The 17,750-nt window shown below is 34.8% G+C and overlaps 1 protein-coding gene across 1 annotated transcript; it reads left to right on the top strand.

Moving 5' to 3' along the window:
- The first annotated feature begins 1,088 nt into the window (after window positions 1-1,088).
- LOC139194895 (uncharacterized) lies at window positions 1,089-2,307 on the top strand. The gene is made up of 2 exons (XM_070819894.1): window positions 1,089-1,603; window positions 2,124-2,307. The coding sequence occupies exons 1-2, from the start codon at window positions 1,358-1,360 to the stop codon at window positions 2,223-2,225; spliced, it is 348 nt and encodes a 115-aa protein (XP_070675995.1). The 5' UTR covers window positions 1,089-1,357; the 3' UTR covers window positions 2,226-2,307.
- Window positions 2,308-17,750: the final 15,443 nt, after the last annotated feature.

The raw sequence follows: 17,750 nt of genomic DNA, 5'->3' as shown, positions 1-17,750 counted from the left end.
TAAGGTGGCACTTTTGCAAAGACAACTCAATCGCCACCAACGCTCAAAACACATAGAAGTAAGGGTGACTTTGGAAACGGTCATTAGCTATGAATTTTCTTTGATTGAAACCTTGTTGGTTTTTAATTTTTGATTGAGGTCCCTGAAATTAATATGATAATTTATTTCTATGTACGTTACTATATTTTTTTAATTAAAAATTAGAAATTTTAGTTGTTTATATAAATGAGATTTTAAATAAAAAACCATAATTTGTGGGATTAAAAATATTAAAATATAAATATACCATAGTGTGTGTGTGTGTGTGTAAATATAAATATACTATAGTGTGTGTGCGTGTGTGTGAATATAAATATACTATAGTGTGTGTGTGTGTATAAACATGGGTACATTCATCAAATTAACCAAAAAAATTATTGTATCAAAACATGGGTACATTCTTCAAAATCACAACAAAAAAAAATATTAGGCTTAATAGCATTAGTAAATTTCTTAGATTAAACTTGACATGGATACATTTTAAAATCAAAGAAAAAAATTGTACCCATATAAGTTTAAAAATGGATTAGAAAAAAATTGAATAGATTTTATATAAAAAAAATTGTACATTTTACATATAACAAATTGGTATATTTAAGAATGAGTACATTTTAAGATTAAAAAGTTTTACATGAATGGGTACATATAATTAGCATGGGTACATTTAGCAAAATAAAAAGTACAAATAAAAAAACATATATGGGTACAAATACAAACAAACTTTAAAAAATATGGACACAAAAATAAATTAATATATGGGTACAAATTAAAACTGAAAAGAAAATTGGTACACATTAAAAAAGAATTACATTTAAAAACTAAAACTAAAAATATATGATAAAAAAAAATTTAGTCATAAATATAAATATACTAATTGTAACATTTTTAACATTAAATGAATATATTTAGAAATAAAAAAATATTTTATTATTGAAATAATTAATGATGTCATTAATATTCAAGGACCTTGATAAAAAAATTGAAAAGGAATAGGATTTTAATCAATGAAGTAACAAAATGAAGGATGAGAACCTAATTTCTCCTAAAAGTAAATATTGACATAGAAAAAACCTAAACCTAATACATGGAAGAAAGTAGAAACGGAAGCAAAGATGGGTCAAAGGGAGGAAGTGACGATGATGATGTGGGTCAAGGAGAACTGTAACTGTACTCTCCTGCTTATTCCATCAACGTGAGAAACAACAAAGCAAACCTTGATGCTAATGTGGGTCAAGGAGAATTGTACTCTCCTTCCCATGCCATCAAAGTGAGCAATAACAAAGCAAACCAAGAACCATCGTTGCTGCTGCCGTCGTCGATGGGATTGGCTGTGGCTGCAGACCATATAAGGTGGAACTTGGGGGCCATCAAGGACAGACTGTTGGAGAAGCTGGCAGCTGCTGCTGTTCCTGCTGATGCTTTGGACAGTGCACGCCACTTCTTAGAGAGTGTCGTCAAAGTTGTCACTGGGGCTGCGCATGGAATCACCAAGGATGCCTTGCACCGGGTCAGAACACATCTTGTTGACATTCTACCCTCCCTGTCTCCCGAAACCACGAACAAGGTCTCTCTATCTCTCATCTCCTTGATACTTAATTACTTACGAGTGTTTTGTCATACCAGCGATGGTGGGAGGGTGAATGAAATCGAAACTAGGACCTCTCTCGAGTTAGAATCATGCGTTATGAATGTTATAGTTACTCTTCATAACAAGAGACTCGCGACTTCAAATAGATGTTCTCTTGCCAAGAACAAATACACATATCGTCGACGGTAATAAATATGAACTTAACTACATATTCAGATAAAAATAATATAATCTTAACCCGTAGTCTAGATTTACAGTCTAGTAATACATCATATATATTGCTAAAGAAAACATTTTTTTTTTTTCAAATGAGTAGTACTCTTATTTGAACCGTAACACCATCAAGCTATATAATTGAGATCTCATTTTTGCTAATTTGTTTAAACTGTTTGCATGATAATTCTGAGCAGAAAGAAAAGATAAATGTGTGCGTGTGTGTGTGTGTGTGTATTGCAAGTATAATAAAGATATTCTCATTTACTTTAAATTTTGACAGATGGTGGATGAGGCAGAAAGGAAAGCTAATAATATTGGTGGAGGTCCTGGGAGAGAAGATGAGAGGAAGAACGAGGAAGGACGCCAAAGAAGTAGAATTTGAAAGGTCCCCTATGCCTCGCCCACTTCCTCTGTGTTTTCTACATCAAGGCTTTGATGCCTCTTTGTATCTAAATAATACAATGTGCCGCACGTATGGGACTATACAATCTGTAACGTATCTTTGTACAGTATCATGATTTGTTCATTGTTTGATCTTTCCATGAACTCTTTATGTCTCAATATTGTTTCAACTTCTCAATGTTTCAATATATTTGTATTTAATTGATTAAATTTGTGTCTTTACAGTTTTAAAAGGAAGTTTCAAAGTGTTTCCGAATGCAGAACAAGAGAAGAATGTGATGAGCCCCAAGAACAGTGAAGTAAGAAATTAAATCCTGAGAAGTAAAGCATGTGAATCATTTTTGTTGTACATAGGTTGTTAATATCAAGTTAGTATAATCAGGTGCAAATTGATGATGGCAACAATTTATTTACTCTGTGATTTGTACTTAGAAAGTTGCCATTTTAGTTGTACATAATCTCTTAATGTAAATTCAATAGAACATACATATAAAGTGAAGACTTATTTCTACCATTTGGGTTCAACTGCTTTGATCGGTTTCTAAATTATTTGGAGATGGGTGTTTTAAATTGTGAGTACAGTTTCAAAACCCGCAATAAAGCGCTGACATCTTTGCTTGTATTTACTTAAATAAGCACGGTAATATTTTGATTATTTTGATATTTTTTTTCCTCCCACTAGAAGTGGTTCGGTTTTTTTGCCAAAACTAAAAGCAAACTGAAATTACAGTTCGGTTCTGTTTGGTTTTTTCAATTCGGTTTTACTTCGGTTCGATTTTTTTGATCCAGTTTGACTTCGGTTCTGTTGTTGGAGACACCAAAGGTGGACATGCGGACGAGGAGGCCCAATTGCGGGGGGATGGGGCCGATGAGGGAGTTGTCGTGGAGGTCGATGATGTTGAGGTAGGCGCACAATATGAGTTGCGACGAATTTGGGCGGATAACTAGTTGGAGGAGAGGTTGAGGATGGTGAGGTTGACAAGGTAGTGGAGGTCAGAGGTGATGGGGCCGGTAAGAAAGTTTGAGGGGAGGTCGAGGGAGGGGGGTGAAGGAATTATTTTGAAAAACATGTTCATTTGAGCAACATCATATAGCATGCAATTAACAATTAAAGGCGGAATCATGCTTGTATGCACTCAAAAACAAAACATTACCATGAAATTCAAAGCCTAGTAGATTGGTGAACCAATAATCAACTCAAAAACAAAGTGAGTTGAGATTAATACCTTTGTAGATTCCTCTTTGCATAAGCAAAGGCTAATCACCCAAAGAAATAAGGCCTTCATTCCTTACTTCTTAGATCCATGGATTTGGATGGAAGAATAGGTTCTCCTAGTTCCCAAAATTGAGAACCTCTAAGTATCTTCACCAAGGTTTGATTGTAGAAGAAATGAGTGACCTTGGAGTAGTAGGATTGCTAGATGTACCCTCCAAGGTGTTGGCCTCTTTAGAGAGAAAATGGAGAGACAATTCTCACCCATTTTCACCCAAAATAAACCCTTAATCACATAATGAATATTTGGCTATAAAGTCCTTTATATAGTCCCTTCAAATAAGTGACCTAAAGAACAAAAACCCTAATTCATCTACATGGCCGGCCTACTTTGGGATTTTTGGGCTTTTGGGCCTTTATGAATCTTTATTCATTAAGTTGTCATACATCTTAAGTCAATGGGCTTGACATTCGAAGCCCATTGGGCCTTAAGGTCCAAAACTATCCCGAGGTCTTTAACGAACTTATTCGTTTGATTAATTAACATATTAATTAATCCTTGCCATAAATAAATGATTAAACCATTTAATCATTCTTACTCATTTCCGTTTAATCTTCAATCTCCACCTTTTATGGTGTGCGATCCATTAGGTTCCTTTTAGCGAGGCAGTGGGCGATTAAAACCATTTTACATCGATTGTGAATTGAAACAATTTTCAATTCTCCCTTTAGTGGTTATACACGTATAGGGCTTCCACAAACCATGGTTGACGCCTAGCAGCATGTCATGGTTACCCAAGCTAATCAGAAGAGGTTAGAGAACCTATTCAGTTCGGGATTACAAATGCAATACGGTCCTTCTCTAATCTAATACTCTTGACCACATTGTTTGGTATGATAGTTTATTTACTCATGTCTACTATCCAATGTGAATCTTTTGCTTATATGATTTCCTTGAATGTGATTTGGAACGCATTCCCCAATCTCATTCATACTCTGGCCAGAGATTCCAAATCATATCATAGAGTATTCTCCCTCAACTGTTTGAAGGTTAGAGATCCCTTGTTGCGCATTTACTTGTCTCCATAGCTAAGTGGCTTAACCCCAACGATGTCGTGACACCCCGAGGGGGTGAATTAGACATAATCAAAGATTAAGGACTTAACCACAAGACAACTGTGATGCCTCAGGTCAAAGGACTACTTTGCATTATCCCAACCATGAGTTCTCATGTGACATGGAATATAAGAACTCTTCGTTGATCACGTTCAGTGAACTCATTCTCTTATTGAGCACCTACGTACTTGTCTTGATGTCACACACACCAATGACTCGAGACTAGTCACTCTCCCTGAGAGAAGACACAGTACGTACTGATCTTAACGGACTGTCAATGCCCAATTGGTAATCCTATGATCAGGAACATTTAGGATGTGTCTACGAAAGAATGGTCTCATTAATCTAACTTCATTAGATTGCATTCTCCCAATCACATATTCCTTGGACTTTATCGTTTAAGCATATAACATTTATATGAGACGGCTCAAACAATAATATTTGCCCTTTATATGTTAAACTAGATTAGTTTAACATTTGAAATGTCCGTAAAGTATCATCATATGATTGGTTTTAGGGCACATTTCCAACAATCTCCCACTTGCACTAGAGCCAATCAGCATTGGTCATCAGTGATGATACCTTTTCTGTAGTCATTTCATAAATGGCTGAAAAGTAGGCCTAGACAATGGATATCTATATGTTATCCATAGAAGCAACGTTGAGAATAACGACGTCACCATTATACATGATTCTCAATCATGTGGTTCAGTCTCTCATTTGTGTTCGGATCTTGATGAGCCCTTGATTCCCAGGCTTGAGCTATCGCCCCATTAGTGTCATACACTTTCTGGTTGGAACCGAATAGAGAGTTCATAAATGAACTTTCCCATCCAAACAACATTGTTGTAAACTTCTATATGGCAATATATCTTGCATTCATAATGGAACACACTAAAGTCATTACTTTAATGTTTCCATCCAAATATCTCTTTAGTCATAATAAAGAGATATCTGTTTATTTCTTCATTCGTAATGAAGAAACATCCAATGATGGATTAGATTCATAATCTAATACATTTACGCTTCCATTACGTTACTCTAATTCTTCCTCGATCTTTGAGGAATTTATCCTTTAGTATTTCTTAAATACTTAAGGACTCACTTGACAGTTGTCATGGTTCTGATCCTGGGCTTGTATTGATATCGTCTTGTACCGTTCTAGGTACAACTCATATCAATGTTTTTCATACAATATGAAATACATAAATCACCTTTCTGCTTACGCATAAAGGATTCTATTTACGCATTATTTCTTTGGGAGTCAAAGAGTACGTTCTATTTGAGAAGAACAACTTCTTAGTCTTACTAGAATTGTCCATTTGATTGAAGTTTATCATCATATGAGAAACTTCCCAGCATCTCTTGTCTATTATTAGGGATTGATACAATCCAATTATATCCTAAAATCTATCAATATAGATTTCATTCCCATGTATATAGACTATATCTCCCATATACATTCTATCGTTTATAGAATGCTTAAAGTCATAACTTTAACGAAGAAGAATTCATTTCATTTCCAAAATTAATATATCATATATATTTTAAATTTTAGGAACATGATTAACTCTCACTAATCTTTTGTAAACCTAGTAAACAAAAGATTCATTTACATCTTTATAAGCAATCAAACGATTTGATCTTTTTCTCATAAGATGCAAATAGCTCCCACTAGCTTGCTAAGATCCACGATGGATGGATCTCTACAACTTAGTCCAAACATTGAATCATCATTTAGTTGTAGCTAGCAATCTTCGAATTAATTGAAACCAAGACTTTCTCAAAGATGGTTTCTTCAAAGTCAACCATTTTATTTGATTGTAATCACCATAAGCTACCAATTAGCTTATGAAGGTTTCATTATTTCGGGTCAAATGGTACTTTACCATTTCCTTGAGCATGTATCATATATACACTCAATGTAGTCATAAGGATTTTCATTCTTATTTCTTTCGAATTAAGAGGTGCAACTCTATGACATAGTCATAAAGTTCAAACCATTCAACTGAGACGGTTTATAAATCCTTCTCGACTACCTTGGAGCTTTTGGTATAGGAACTAGATTGTTATATTTGTTGATTACTTTCTTGTCTCTCAAAGAACACATTCTTTGAGTTCTATCTCTCGTTCATTTGCTTTTAGGCAAATCACATTGTAGGATTACAATGAACTACCCAACAAAACAACATTTGTTAGTTGGTTTATAGAAGCGATATCCAAAAGTTAATTTAAGGATATCCCACAAGATTGTTATCAAACAAATATTGCTTATTAGCACACAACCCCAAATCTTAACATGCTTAAGATTTGTCTTTCTTTTCAACTACATCTTATGGAGTTATGAAAATTTTGGAAGATCTTCTAATTGACAATCATATTGTTTTAGAAGTATATATCTTATATATGGGTAATAGATAACATCTAACGAACTAAATCTTATTCAAGTTCGTTCTTCTCCTAATGGAGAAATACATTATCTCATGATGCTTCTTTCCTTGATATCTTTCAAGGAGAGACTCATCTAAAGTGTTACTTTTCCTTGGATCAAATCTAAGGAGATAAATACTTTAGACGTCTTACTCATCTATTTACATTTCTTGAATTCTTTGAAACATTTTACAAAGTATTCGAACTTGTGTTTATTCAAAATAAACTATAGTCCAACCGAGAGTGATCTTCGGTGAATGTCATATAACATGAGTAGTATTATGTCGTGGACAAGTGCCACTAACATCTAAGCGAATTAACCTCACCAACCTTGTGATTCTTTCTTCTTTCCAAAAGAATAAAGATTCGAACATTTCGCCTCTATACAATTTTAACAAGAAGGTATTGGATCCGGATCTAACGATCCAAAGCATCCATCTTTCACCAACCCATAACTTATGTTTTTAGAGGTATCACAACTCAGTTGGGATTAGTCACTACCTTGCAACCTTTTGGGTTTTAAGCATCATTATTTTCTAAACAGTTAACACTACCATATTATCTCTACTATAGAGACAATCAATTAGATTACTATAATCCAATCATTGATTAATAAAGAACAATGCTTTGTCAAACAAAACATTTATCCATCTCTACTATAGTGATGGAATTAAATTCCTTAAAATTGGAATGTAAAGACGATCTTTGGCTTTCCGATTTCTTTGGTAGTTCATATGAGGAAGTAAGTGCAATCTGCTTTCGCAGAGATCTATATTTTATTCACTTTCCGAATGTGAAGCACCTAATCTTCTCTCATATATCTTCTACTTCTTATTAGTCACACTTTTACAACGATTGTAAAACATAGTTACTAATACGGAATCATGCATTTAAGTAGAAGAACTAACTATTTTGAACTTTTCAAGAACAATTTACAACACCTTCGAAAGGTGTGTTCTTGACATTTGCAAGACATTTCTTGCAAATACCCCTTCCAATGTCCATCCTTTCATAAAGAAAGTTTGTTCCCTTGGAGTTATTATTATCTTCTTCATTCGACTTCTCCTTTGACTACAATAGTCATGGTCCCTAAACTCCCACTATCTCTCTTGAAACTTTTTTCAATTGTGTTATACACATCAAACATTTTTGGAGAGCATGTGGTTATTGTTCACTACATAGTTTACAATAAACTTAGTGAAGCATTAGGATAGGGAAACAAAGGTGAAGTCCTTGCCTAGTTTCCATCTCGTTAAGTGGTTTAACACTTCAACACCCAATGATTCAAAATCATCATAAGTCCATGTTATTGGACTATTTTTGTCAACCAACCATTATGTTCTAAACATAATTACAAACTTTCAAGAGTTGTACAAGGCAACTCTCATTTCTTCATACAACAATTTGTAAGTGAAGAATTATGGCACATTAAGTGTCCATGCCTTTGTGCTTTCTTCTCAAGTTCCTTGTTCATGTAACAAAGAAACAAGCACTAAGTGTTTGCATTGATTAAGGGTTGTTCAAAGCAACTCTTATTTCTTCATACAACAATTTGTAATTGAAGAATTATGACATTAAAAGTGTTGTCCTCTTTATGATAGACCTATTCTAACATATTCTTCTAATGATACATTATCAATAGGAAGATTGTGAGGATGAGACTACTTAGGTACATTTACAAGCCATTAAAGACAATCTATGGTTTTGTAGTACCAAGTCCGTAAACTAAACGTTCGGCTTTTATTTGTCAAGTGTTGGATAGCGTTTGCAAATATATTGGTAAACAAATACATAACGAATATAAATTGATTGAATTTAAGCCATTTGATTCGGGTCTTTAAATCAAAATAGCATCACCCACTATTTTTGGCAAATTCCATATCCCTCATTGGAATTCGAGAGTTTTGGATAAAACTCTTAGTAGGTTATGGGAGGCTCACTATTACCAAGCCCACCTCACAATGATATGATATTGGCTAGCATTAATAATAATGAGAGAGTACGCTTACTCATTTGCAACTAATGCAAGTACCCATCTTATTTGGCCTCTAGAGAATGTAACCTCATAATGATATGATATTGGTTCCATTGCACTTAGTTAAGTTCTTCCCACCATGCTTAGTTCATGAAGGGGTTCAAGAATAGCCTCACAATGATATGATATTGGCCATCCTCGTTGCCTACACTCACCTCATCATATGTGTATGGATTCCTCCTGAGTATAAGCATGCACTTTGTACTCCCCCATGATAGGGTGAAGCCGGTGTACAAGTCATAAACGATTGGATCCCACCACGGTGGAAGGCCACGAAAGAGTGTTCTAAGCACTCTCCGCTTATCAACTTAATATTGGTTTGGTTGAGGGTTTTTGGTCTCATCACATATAAACATACATTTTAATCTCTATTAAAACAATTTTGGTCCTATTACAACTATTGGTCCATATGATTGTTTTAGTTGTACATAATACTCCCACTATGCTTTTAAAACGGTTTTTAAAGCAAGAGTATATGTTACTACTAACATAAGGTTTGCATTCATTTGATGGACTATATAGTTGCCTTAGGGCCTTAGGATGACTATGAACCTTTGTTTAGATTCAACACGAGCCTTGTGTTGAATCTCGGTCTAGGGATGGAGATTGATTTTAGTTACACGTTTAATAACATTAAGGCGTGTTGTCTTAGGGGCGTTGGACCCAATTACTTCATTTTCATGCATATCATATAAAGCAAGAAAGAAATACTTCAAAGTAAAGGATGAGCTTATGCTCATTACAACATTTGCATAAAACAAATTACCTTAAAGTAAAGAAGGACTTATGCCCTTTTACAACATTTGATCAAATCAAATTACAACCAAAATCTAATCTACACATTCCCATGGTTCAAACAAATTTGAAACGCCTTTCACATAGCTCAATTATATTAGGCTTAGGTTCATAATCATCCTTTAATTAATTAACGCTTTAACTAATTAATTGAATGCAACATTTTCATTTGGTTTTTGTATCCATAAAATTGATTTAAGTGGAGCTAAACAAAATGAAAATCCAATTCTCATTTAAAGAGACAAAACAATTTTGTTCTCATCTTATTTGGGCCATCATGCAATAACCACAACTTTTTGGGCCATATTGCGAAAACATAAACTTTTGGGGTCACTTTGTAAAAACACAAAAGTCACTACTTCATGTAAATACAACTAGAACCCAAAATTTAAATAAATTCAAAACTTCATTAAAGGAGCAAAACAATTTGTCCTTTAGCGTTTTTAGGCCTTAACGTCAAAACGTAAACTTTCGGGTCAAAGTACAAATACACAAAAGTATCAAAACTTTATGTAATTGCATAAAAGCCCCAAAAGTACTCCCTTTGAGGGAGTGGCCGGTTTTGGGGAGTAAAAGGAGTGGTGGGTGTGTTGATTTGTGAGTTTTGTCAAAAACAATCAAGTAGTGCTTCACCTTTCATAAAAATAATATATGTTTTGATGATTGATATTTCTTTCATCATTTATACAAATATTTAACACTTTAATTACTTTCATAAAAATAATATATGTTTTGATGATTGATGTTTCTATCATCATTTATACAAATATTTAACACTTTAAATACATGATAAATCATTTGAAAAACATATATCATAAACTTTATGAAATAAATCAAAACTTTGAATCAAAACACAAACCTTTGTGTTCTTGGCAAGAACATCAAGAACATATGAAGAACATCCATGAAAACCCATAAGAGCTCCATGAATGTTTTCATGCAATAAAACTCAAATTTTTATCATCCAAAAGAGGGCTAACATCCTAGGGTACTTAGGGGTTCCAAAAGTCACTTTAAAACAATTTTAACAAGACAAACATGAACCCAAAAAATCACCCTTTGGATTTGGCCGAATTTCCCAAAACACATGGCACCAAATTTTAGCTCCAATATTCATGCTCATATGAACTACATCTACAACATTTGAGATGGCAAATTTTCAAACAAAATTTACATTCAAAGAAGCAAGAATAAAGCTTGTAACAATTACAACTTTTAAATCATAAACTTATGAACTACAAAACCCAAAAGGATTCACCAACTACTAGACCTAGGCTCTGATACTACTTGAAGGAATTATTTTGAAAAACATGTTCATTTGAGCAACATCATATAGCATGCAATTAACAATTAAAGGCGGAATCATGCTTGTATGCACTCAAAAACAAAACATTACCATGAAATTCAAAGCCTAGTAGATTGGTGAACCAATAATCAACTCAAAAACAAAGTGAGTTGAGATTAATACCTTTGTAGATTCCTCTTTGCATAAGCAAAGGCTAATCACCCAAAGAAATAAGGCCTTCATTCCTTACTTCTTAGATCCATGGATTTGGATGGAAGAATAGGTTCTCCTAGTTCCCAAAATTGAGAACCTCTAAGTATCTTCACCAAGGTTTGATTGTAGAAGAAATGAGTGACCTTGGAGTAGTAGGATTGCTAGATGTACCCTCCAAGGTGTTGGCCTCTTTAGAGAGAAAATGGAGAGACAATTCTCACCCATTTTCACCCAAAATAAACCCTTAATCACATAATGAATATTTGGCTATAAAGTCCTTTATATAGTCCCTTCAAATAAGTGACCTAAAGAACAAAAACCCTAATTCATCTACATGGCCGGCCTACTTTGGGATTTTTGGGCTTTTGGGCCTTTATGAATCTTTATTCATTAAGTTGTCATACATCTTAAGTCAATGGGCTTGACATTCGAAGCCCATTGGGCCTTAAGGTCCAAAACTATCCCGAGGTCTTTAACGAACTTATTCGTTTGATTAATTAACATATTAATTAATCCTTGCCATAAATAAATGATTAAACCATTTAATCATTCTTACTCATTTCCGTTTAATCTTCAATCTCCACCTTTTATGGTGTGCGATCCATTAGGTTCCTTTTAGCGAGGCAGTGGGCGATTAAAACCATTTTACATCGATTGTGAATTGAAACAATTTTCAATTCTCCCTTTAGTGGTTATACACGTATAGGGCTTCCACAAACCATGGTTGACGCCTAGCAGCATGTCATGGTTACCCAAGCAAATCAGAAGAGGTTAGAGAACCTATTCAGTTCGGGATTACAAATGCAATACGGTCATTCTCTAATCTAATACTCTTGACCACATTGTTTGGTATGATAGTTTATTTACTCATGTCTACTATCCAATGTGAATCGTTTGCTTATATGATTTCCTTGAATGTGATTTGGAACGCATTCCCCAATCTCATTCATACTCTGGCCAGAGATTCCAAATCATATCATAGAGTATTCTCCCTCAACTGTTTGAAGGTTAGAGATCCCTTGTTGCGCATTTACTTGTCTCCATAGCTAAGTGGCTTAACCCCAACGATGCCGTGACACCCCGAGGGGGTGAATTAGACATAATCAAAGATTAAGGACTTAACCACAAGACAACTGTGATGCCTCAGGTCAAATGACTACTTTGCATTATCCCAACCATGAGTTCTCATGTGACATGGAATATAAGAACTCTTCGTTGATCACGTTCAGTGAACTCATTCTCTTATTGAGCACCTACGTACTTGTCTTGATGTCACACACACCAATGACTCGAGACTAGTCACTCTCCCTGAGAGAAGACACAGTACGTACTGATCTTAACGGACTGTCAATGCCCAATTGGTAATCCTATGATCAGGAACATTTAGGATGTGTCTACGAAAGAATGGTCTCATTAATCTAACTTCATTAGATTGCATTCTCCCAATCACATATTCCTTGGACTTTATCGTTTAAGCATATAACATTTATATGAGACGGCTCAAACAATAATCTTTGCCCTTTATATGTTAAACTAGATTAGTTTAACATTTGAAATGTCCGTAAAGTATCATCATATGATTGGTTTTAGGGCACATTTCCAACAGGGGGGAGATGGAGCCGCGGAAGAAGAGGTTGGTGAGGGAGATGGTGAAGAGGCTCTGAAATCGAGGCAATTGGGCTTGAAATTTGGCTTTCAGCATATTTGAGCCTGGAATTATGTTAATTTCTTGTAGGCTTTACGTCGAGCCATTTTAATTTCTTGTGTTCTTATTTTGAGATTTGTTGTTTCTTCGTTTTTGCTACAATGTTGGTGTTTGATACATTGTTAGAATTCGCTTATGTTTGCATATAAAAGTATAACAGACTCTCAATACTAATGTTAAAAGTTTTGATTTCAACTTTGATGAAGTTTTTTAATATTACTTGATCTAGAACTTTTGAGGAAGAGGAAGAAGAAAGGAGAGGCAGCATAGAGACATTTTTTCTATAATTTTGCCGGATGTCCTCTGCTGGCTAATCATTGCAGCATCAGGGAATTTTCATTCACTTGATCCCGTGCACATAAGGAGAATGAGAATGTGGACAATGAAAGTTATTCCCATATCCGATAAATCCTTCGTTTTTTTTCCTGAGTACATCGATATTTTTACATTAGAGAAAGAGAAGTTCGGCTAAGTCACAAAATGGACAATTTAATTAGGTATCTAACTTGTCATCCACAAGATTCGAACCTAAGACCTCTTACTTTCAAATGAAGAAGAAAACTACCAGACCGTACTACTGAATGGCTGATAAATCTTTCGTTTACTTACCCAAAAGGAATGAAAAGTGTTGCAGTTACCACCCGAAACCAGGAATCACATTTCTGATATTCAAGGAATTGAATTAGGGAACTTTAACGAAAAGCACCCGGTACTGTTCACTTTAATGAAAAACCACATTTTTACACTAAAAAGTCAATCCTGGTACTATTCACTTTACCCTTTATTTTGTCCTTATCATTAAAACTCAAAGTTTTCAAGCCCTTTTCATTAGTTTTCCTATTGAATTACGATGGGAGAGGTCAGGTATGAAAATTTTCCTACTCAAACTACCCTCACATATATTTTTGAATCACGAAAATACCCTTTTTGCTTGGGGAAAAGGACAAGACAGTTGCTCCCTCTTTTTCTTCTTTACTCTTTTTTTTCTTCGACCAGCTTGGTTGAATTCAATTGTGTCGTGCAAAACACGAAGAGGAGAAAAACAGAAGCAAAACTTTGAAAAACATTATTTTGGCTATTTATCAAATGAAAATTGTGTAAATAGTTAAAATTTATTGACAAAAATTAAAAGAAAAACTAATGAAAATAACTTGAAAACATTGAATTTTAACGATAAAAACAAAATGAAGGGTAAAGTGAATAGTACAATGATTGACTTTTTAGTGTAAAAATGTGATTTTTTATTAAAGTGAACAATACCAGAAGTTTTTCGTTAAAGTTTTCAAAAATAAAAAATTACAGAATTGTTTGGTACAAGGGCATTTAGGTAATCAAATTAGTTTTGATTCCTATTCTGGACAATAGTAAAAAGTTATAAAGGAATCAGTTTTATTTCATTCTAATTCCTAACAGTTAGTAAATAATTTAATAAAAAAAAAACTTTAACGAAAATTCATGTCGATTCAAAAATATTCCCAACCGAATGCTGCCTCATTTTTCTTTTGGTAAAAAGCATTTCGTGGCCTAATCATTAGTGGCTCACGTAATAATACGTTCATGCATGATAAAAGTATATCCATTTGCAGCCATTATTGACCAAGTACCATCTTTTGTGACATTACTAATATAATGTTTTTCACTATTACTATTAGCCTATTTTATCTTGTTAAAATTAACTGACCTATTTTAAGGCGAGGAAATAACAACAGTTTTCATTGGTGGAGATGTCCAGCGAACAGATCCAAAGTTTCTAAAGTGGGCGTGGCGTCTCCATCTGCGGAGTCTTTGTACTGTTCTTTTGAACTTTGTTATAAAAAATTCCATTGACAAAAACGAAAAAGAGAAGAATAATTGTAATTTTGGGGTAAAATGCAAAAGGAATAGAAGGCCCGTGAGTCAGTTGCCACCCACACTGTACCATTAACGTACGTAACACAAAGTTAGGGTTTGTAGTATTTGTTAATATTTATAGTTCACTATAATCCATTACTTGTGTTTAAAATAACGGAGGTGGATTGTCTGCCCTCCCTTTTTCATACTTTTCTCATGCTCTCTTGTAATGTGTGGTCACGGTTAAATCATGTCAACATTTTATATTAATTTTTTATAAAAATAATAAAACAAAAAATAATAGTAATATAAAATGTTGACGTGGCTTAACCGTGACCACACAAATAGGAACGGATGGGGAGAGTATAGAAATGAGAGGGCAAACAATCCACCTCCTAAAATAACACAAATGTCCTGCTGCAGTAGGTGACAGATGATTTAACAAATGTTCAAGTTATTATTATTCGTGTTATTTTAAATGTCAAGTATTGATTTACAGAAAATGATCCTCTTCGGATCTCTTTCATCAAAACCTACAAATCAATTAATTCGGGCATTTGAAATTTGATTCAATTGTTACAAATATGGGTTCTCTTTAAAAATTATAATCTTTAGCTATTGGATCAATTTTCAAAAGTCTGAATTAATTGATTAGTAAGTTTTGATGGAAGAGACGAGAATCTCTTTTCTTGATTTACAAGTCAATGTCCAGAACATAGCTTGTAGAGTTGTAGGATTAGGAGGTGGATAAGAGCAGCCATCGAGCATATGTCATCTCTGTATTTTATTACTAATGTTTTCTGATTAGTCTACGATCGTTCACGTGGCAAAAGAAAATGTCGCAGAAGATGCAAATTAAACAGGTCATGAGAAGGCGATAGACAGCTTTACCAACAACAACAACAACAACAACAACAAAGCCTTTTCCCACTAAGTGGGGTCGGCTATATGAATCCTAGAACGCCATTGCGCTCGGTTTTGTGTCATGTCCTCCGTTAGAACCAAGTACTCTAAGTCTTTTCTTAGAGTCTCTTCCAAAGTTTTCCTAGGTCTTCCTCTACCCCTTTGACCCTGAACCTCTGTCCCGTAGTCACATCTTCGAACCGGAGCGTCAGTAGGCCTTCTTTGCACATGTCCAAATCACCGGAACCAACTTTCTCTCATCTTTCCTTCAATTTCGGCCACTCCTACTTTACCTCGAATATCCTCATTTCCAATCTTATCATTTCTTGTGTGCCCACACATCCCACGAAGCATCCTCGTCTCCGCCACACCCATTTTGTGTACGTGTTGATGCTTCACCGCCCAACATTCTGTGCCATACAACATCGCTGGCCTTATTGCCGTCCTATAAAATTTTCCCTTGAGCTTCAGTGGCCTACGACGGTCACACAACCCGCCGGATGCACTCTTACACTTCATCTATCCAACTTCTATTCTATGGTTGAGATCTCTCTCTAATTCTCCGTTCTCTTGCACGATATATCCTAGGTAGCGAAAACGGTCGCTTTTTGTGATATTCGCTAGATTGCTCCGATCATTAGTGTGGATAAGTATATAAATGGATATTCACTTATCACTGTGCTCGGGCCGCACAGCGCGCCACTTACGGGTGACGCCCTAGCTTTAGCGCTATTTTGTTCTGGATTCATTTTCATAAGGATTCGACGTGATCATGGAGTGCCGGCTGTCGACTACCTGACGCCCTCCCCCTCCTCCTTTATCCGGGCTTGGGACCGGCCATGTAAGACATAGGCGGAGTTATAGACAGCTTTACCGCATTAATAAAAAACAATTGTGTATATGCAACTTGATACGTGTTTGATCTTCATTGATCACTATTTTTTAAATAATTAACAATTTAATCTGCTAATGATGTAATTGTCGGAAAAACAGAAGTCGTGAGAAAGGCCACAGACACAGGTGACTTGTCAACACAAGACAGCCCATCCTAATATCCTATTGTCATAGAGAAAGTTAATCTCATGATCATCTGGTGTGGGGTAGAGAGTGGCTCCGAGTGATGGAATATTTGTTGCTTTCTCTACCCACTGCGAGGCAGCTGTGTGGATCTCTGTTAGGCATTAGAGAACACCAACAAATCAACAATAGGCAATGAAATATTTTTTGTACTAGGTTCACCTCATTGTGTAAAATTCAGCATCAGATGGTACCTCAACATGGGTATATGTCGCTGGAGAAATTTCAGCGGCAACGTAGACCTAGCTATGAGATTTTGGAGGTTTCTGAAATGGGACAAATGCATGTTTTACATTATACATTGTTAAAAGTTTTAATAATATGCTTATAGGAGCCCCCGAGTGCTAACATCATTAATTTAATATTGCGTTAATCATTTGGCTAGGTTCGTCTCACAAATTAATCTCATTATCTGAATCTTTCATTTTTCATGTCATCATTCATAAACCATCCGTGCAAAAACTCCTCCAATCGAAAATCGTTTCGCTTTTTATAAATTATTGTGAAGATTTCATTGTTTATCAACAACGTTGTGTTCGTTTATTATCAGGTATTAGTCTATAGCGAAACAACTTTTGATTTCAGTGAAGTTTTACAGGGTTGATTTTTCAATTATGTGAGCTGAGACACATGTATAAGGAGAAAAAGAATGTGGAAAAACCATTTATAAATTCGTAGGAGTTGGTTTCTTAAGCCCTTATTCCACCTTGATTAGTACAACAAAGTGGTTTTTGTTGTAATTATTTTTACAACAAAGTATTTACATTCAAGGACAAGAGGTTTGGACAATCCTACACAACGGGTTAATCATGATAATTTAGTATCGAGCTACCAATAATATGGGTGCCAATTTTAATTAAGCCTCTCACTTATAAATAAATAAGACTAAATCGTCATATTGTA

Source organism: Malus domestica, chromosome 04 (genome assembly GCF_042453785.1).
Source record: "Malus domestica chromosome 04, GDT2T_hap1".
Lineage (NCBI taxonomy): Eukaryota > Viridiplantae > Streptophyta > Magnoliopsida > Rosales > Rosaceae > Malus > Malus domestica.
The sequence above is the reverse complement of the archived record's forward strand: the minus strand, read 5'-3'. Positions and strand labels throughout refer to the sequence as shown.

What these genes read in the sequence shown, in the direction of transcription:
- LOC139194895 (XM_070819894.1), top strand. Translation starts at nt 1,358, where the DNA reads ATGGGATTGGCTGTGGCTGCAGACCATATAAGGTGGAACTTGGGGGCC. An exon ending in CTCCCGAAACCACGAACAAG is followed by an intron (nt 1,604 to 2,123) that starts GTCTCTCTATCT and finishes AAATTTTGACAG; the next exon opens with ATGGTGGATGAGGCAGAAAG.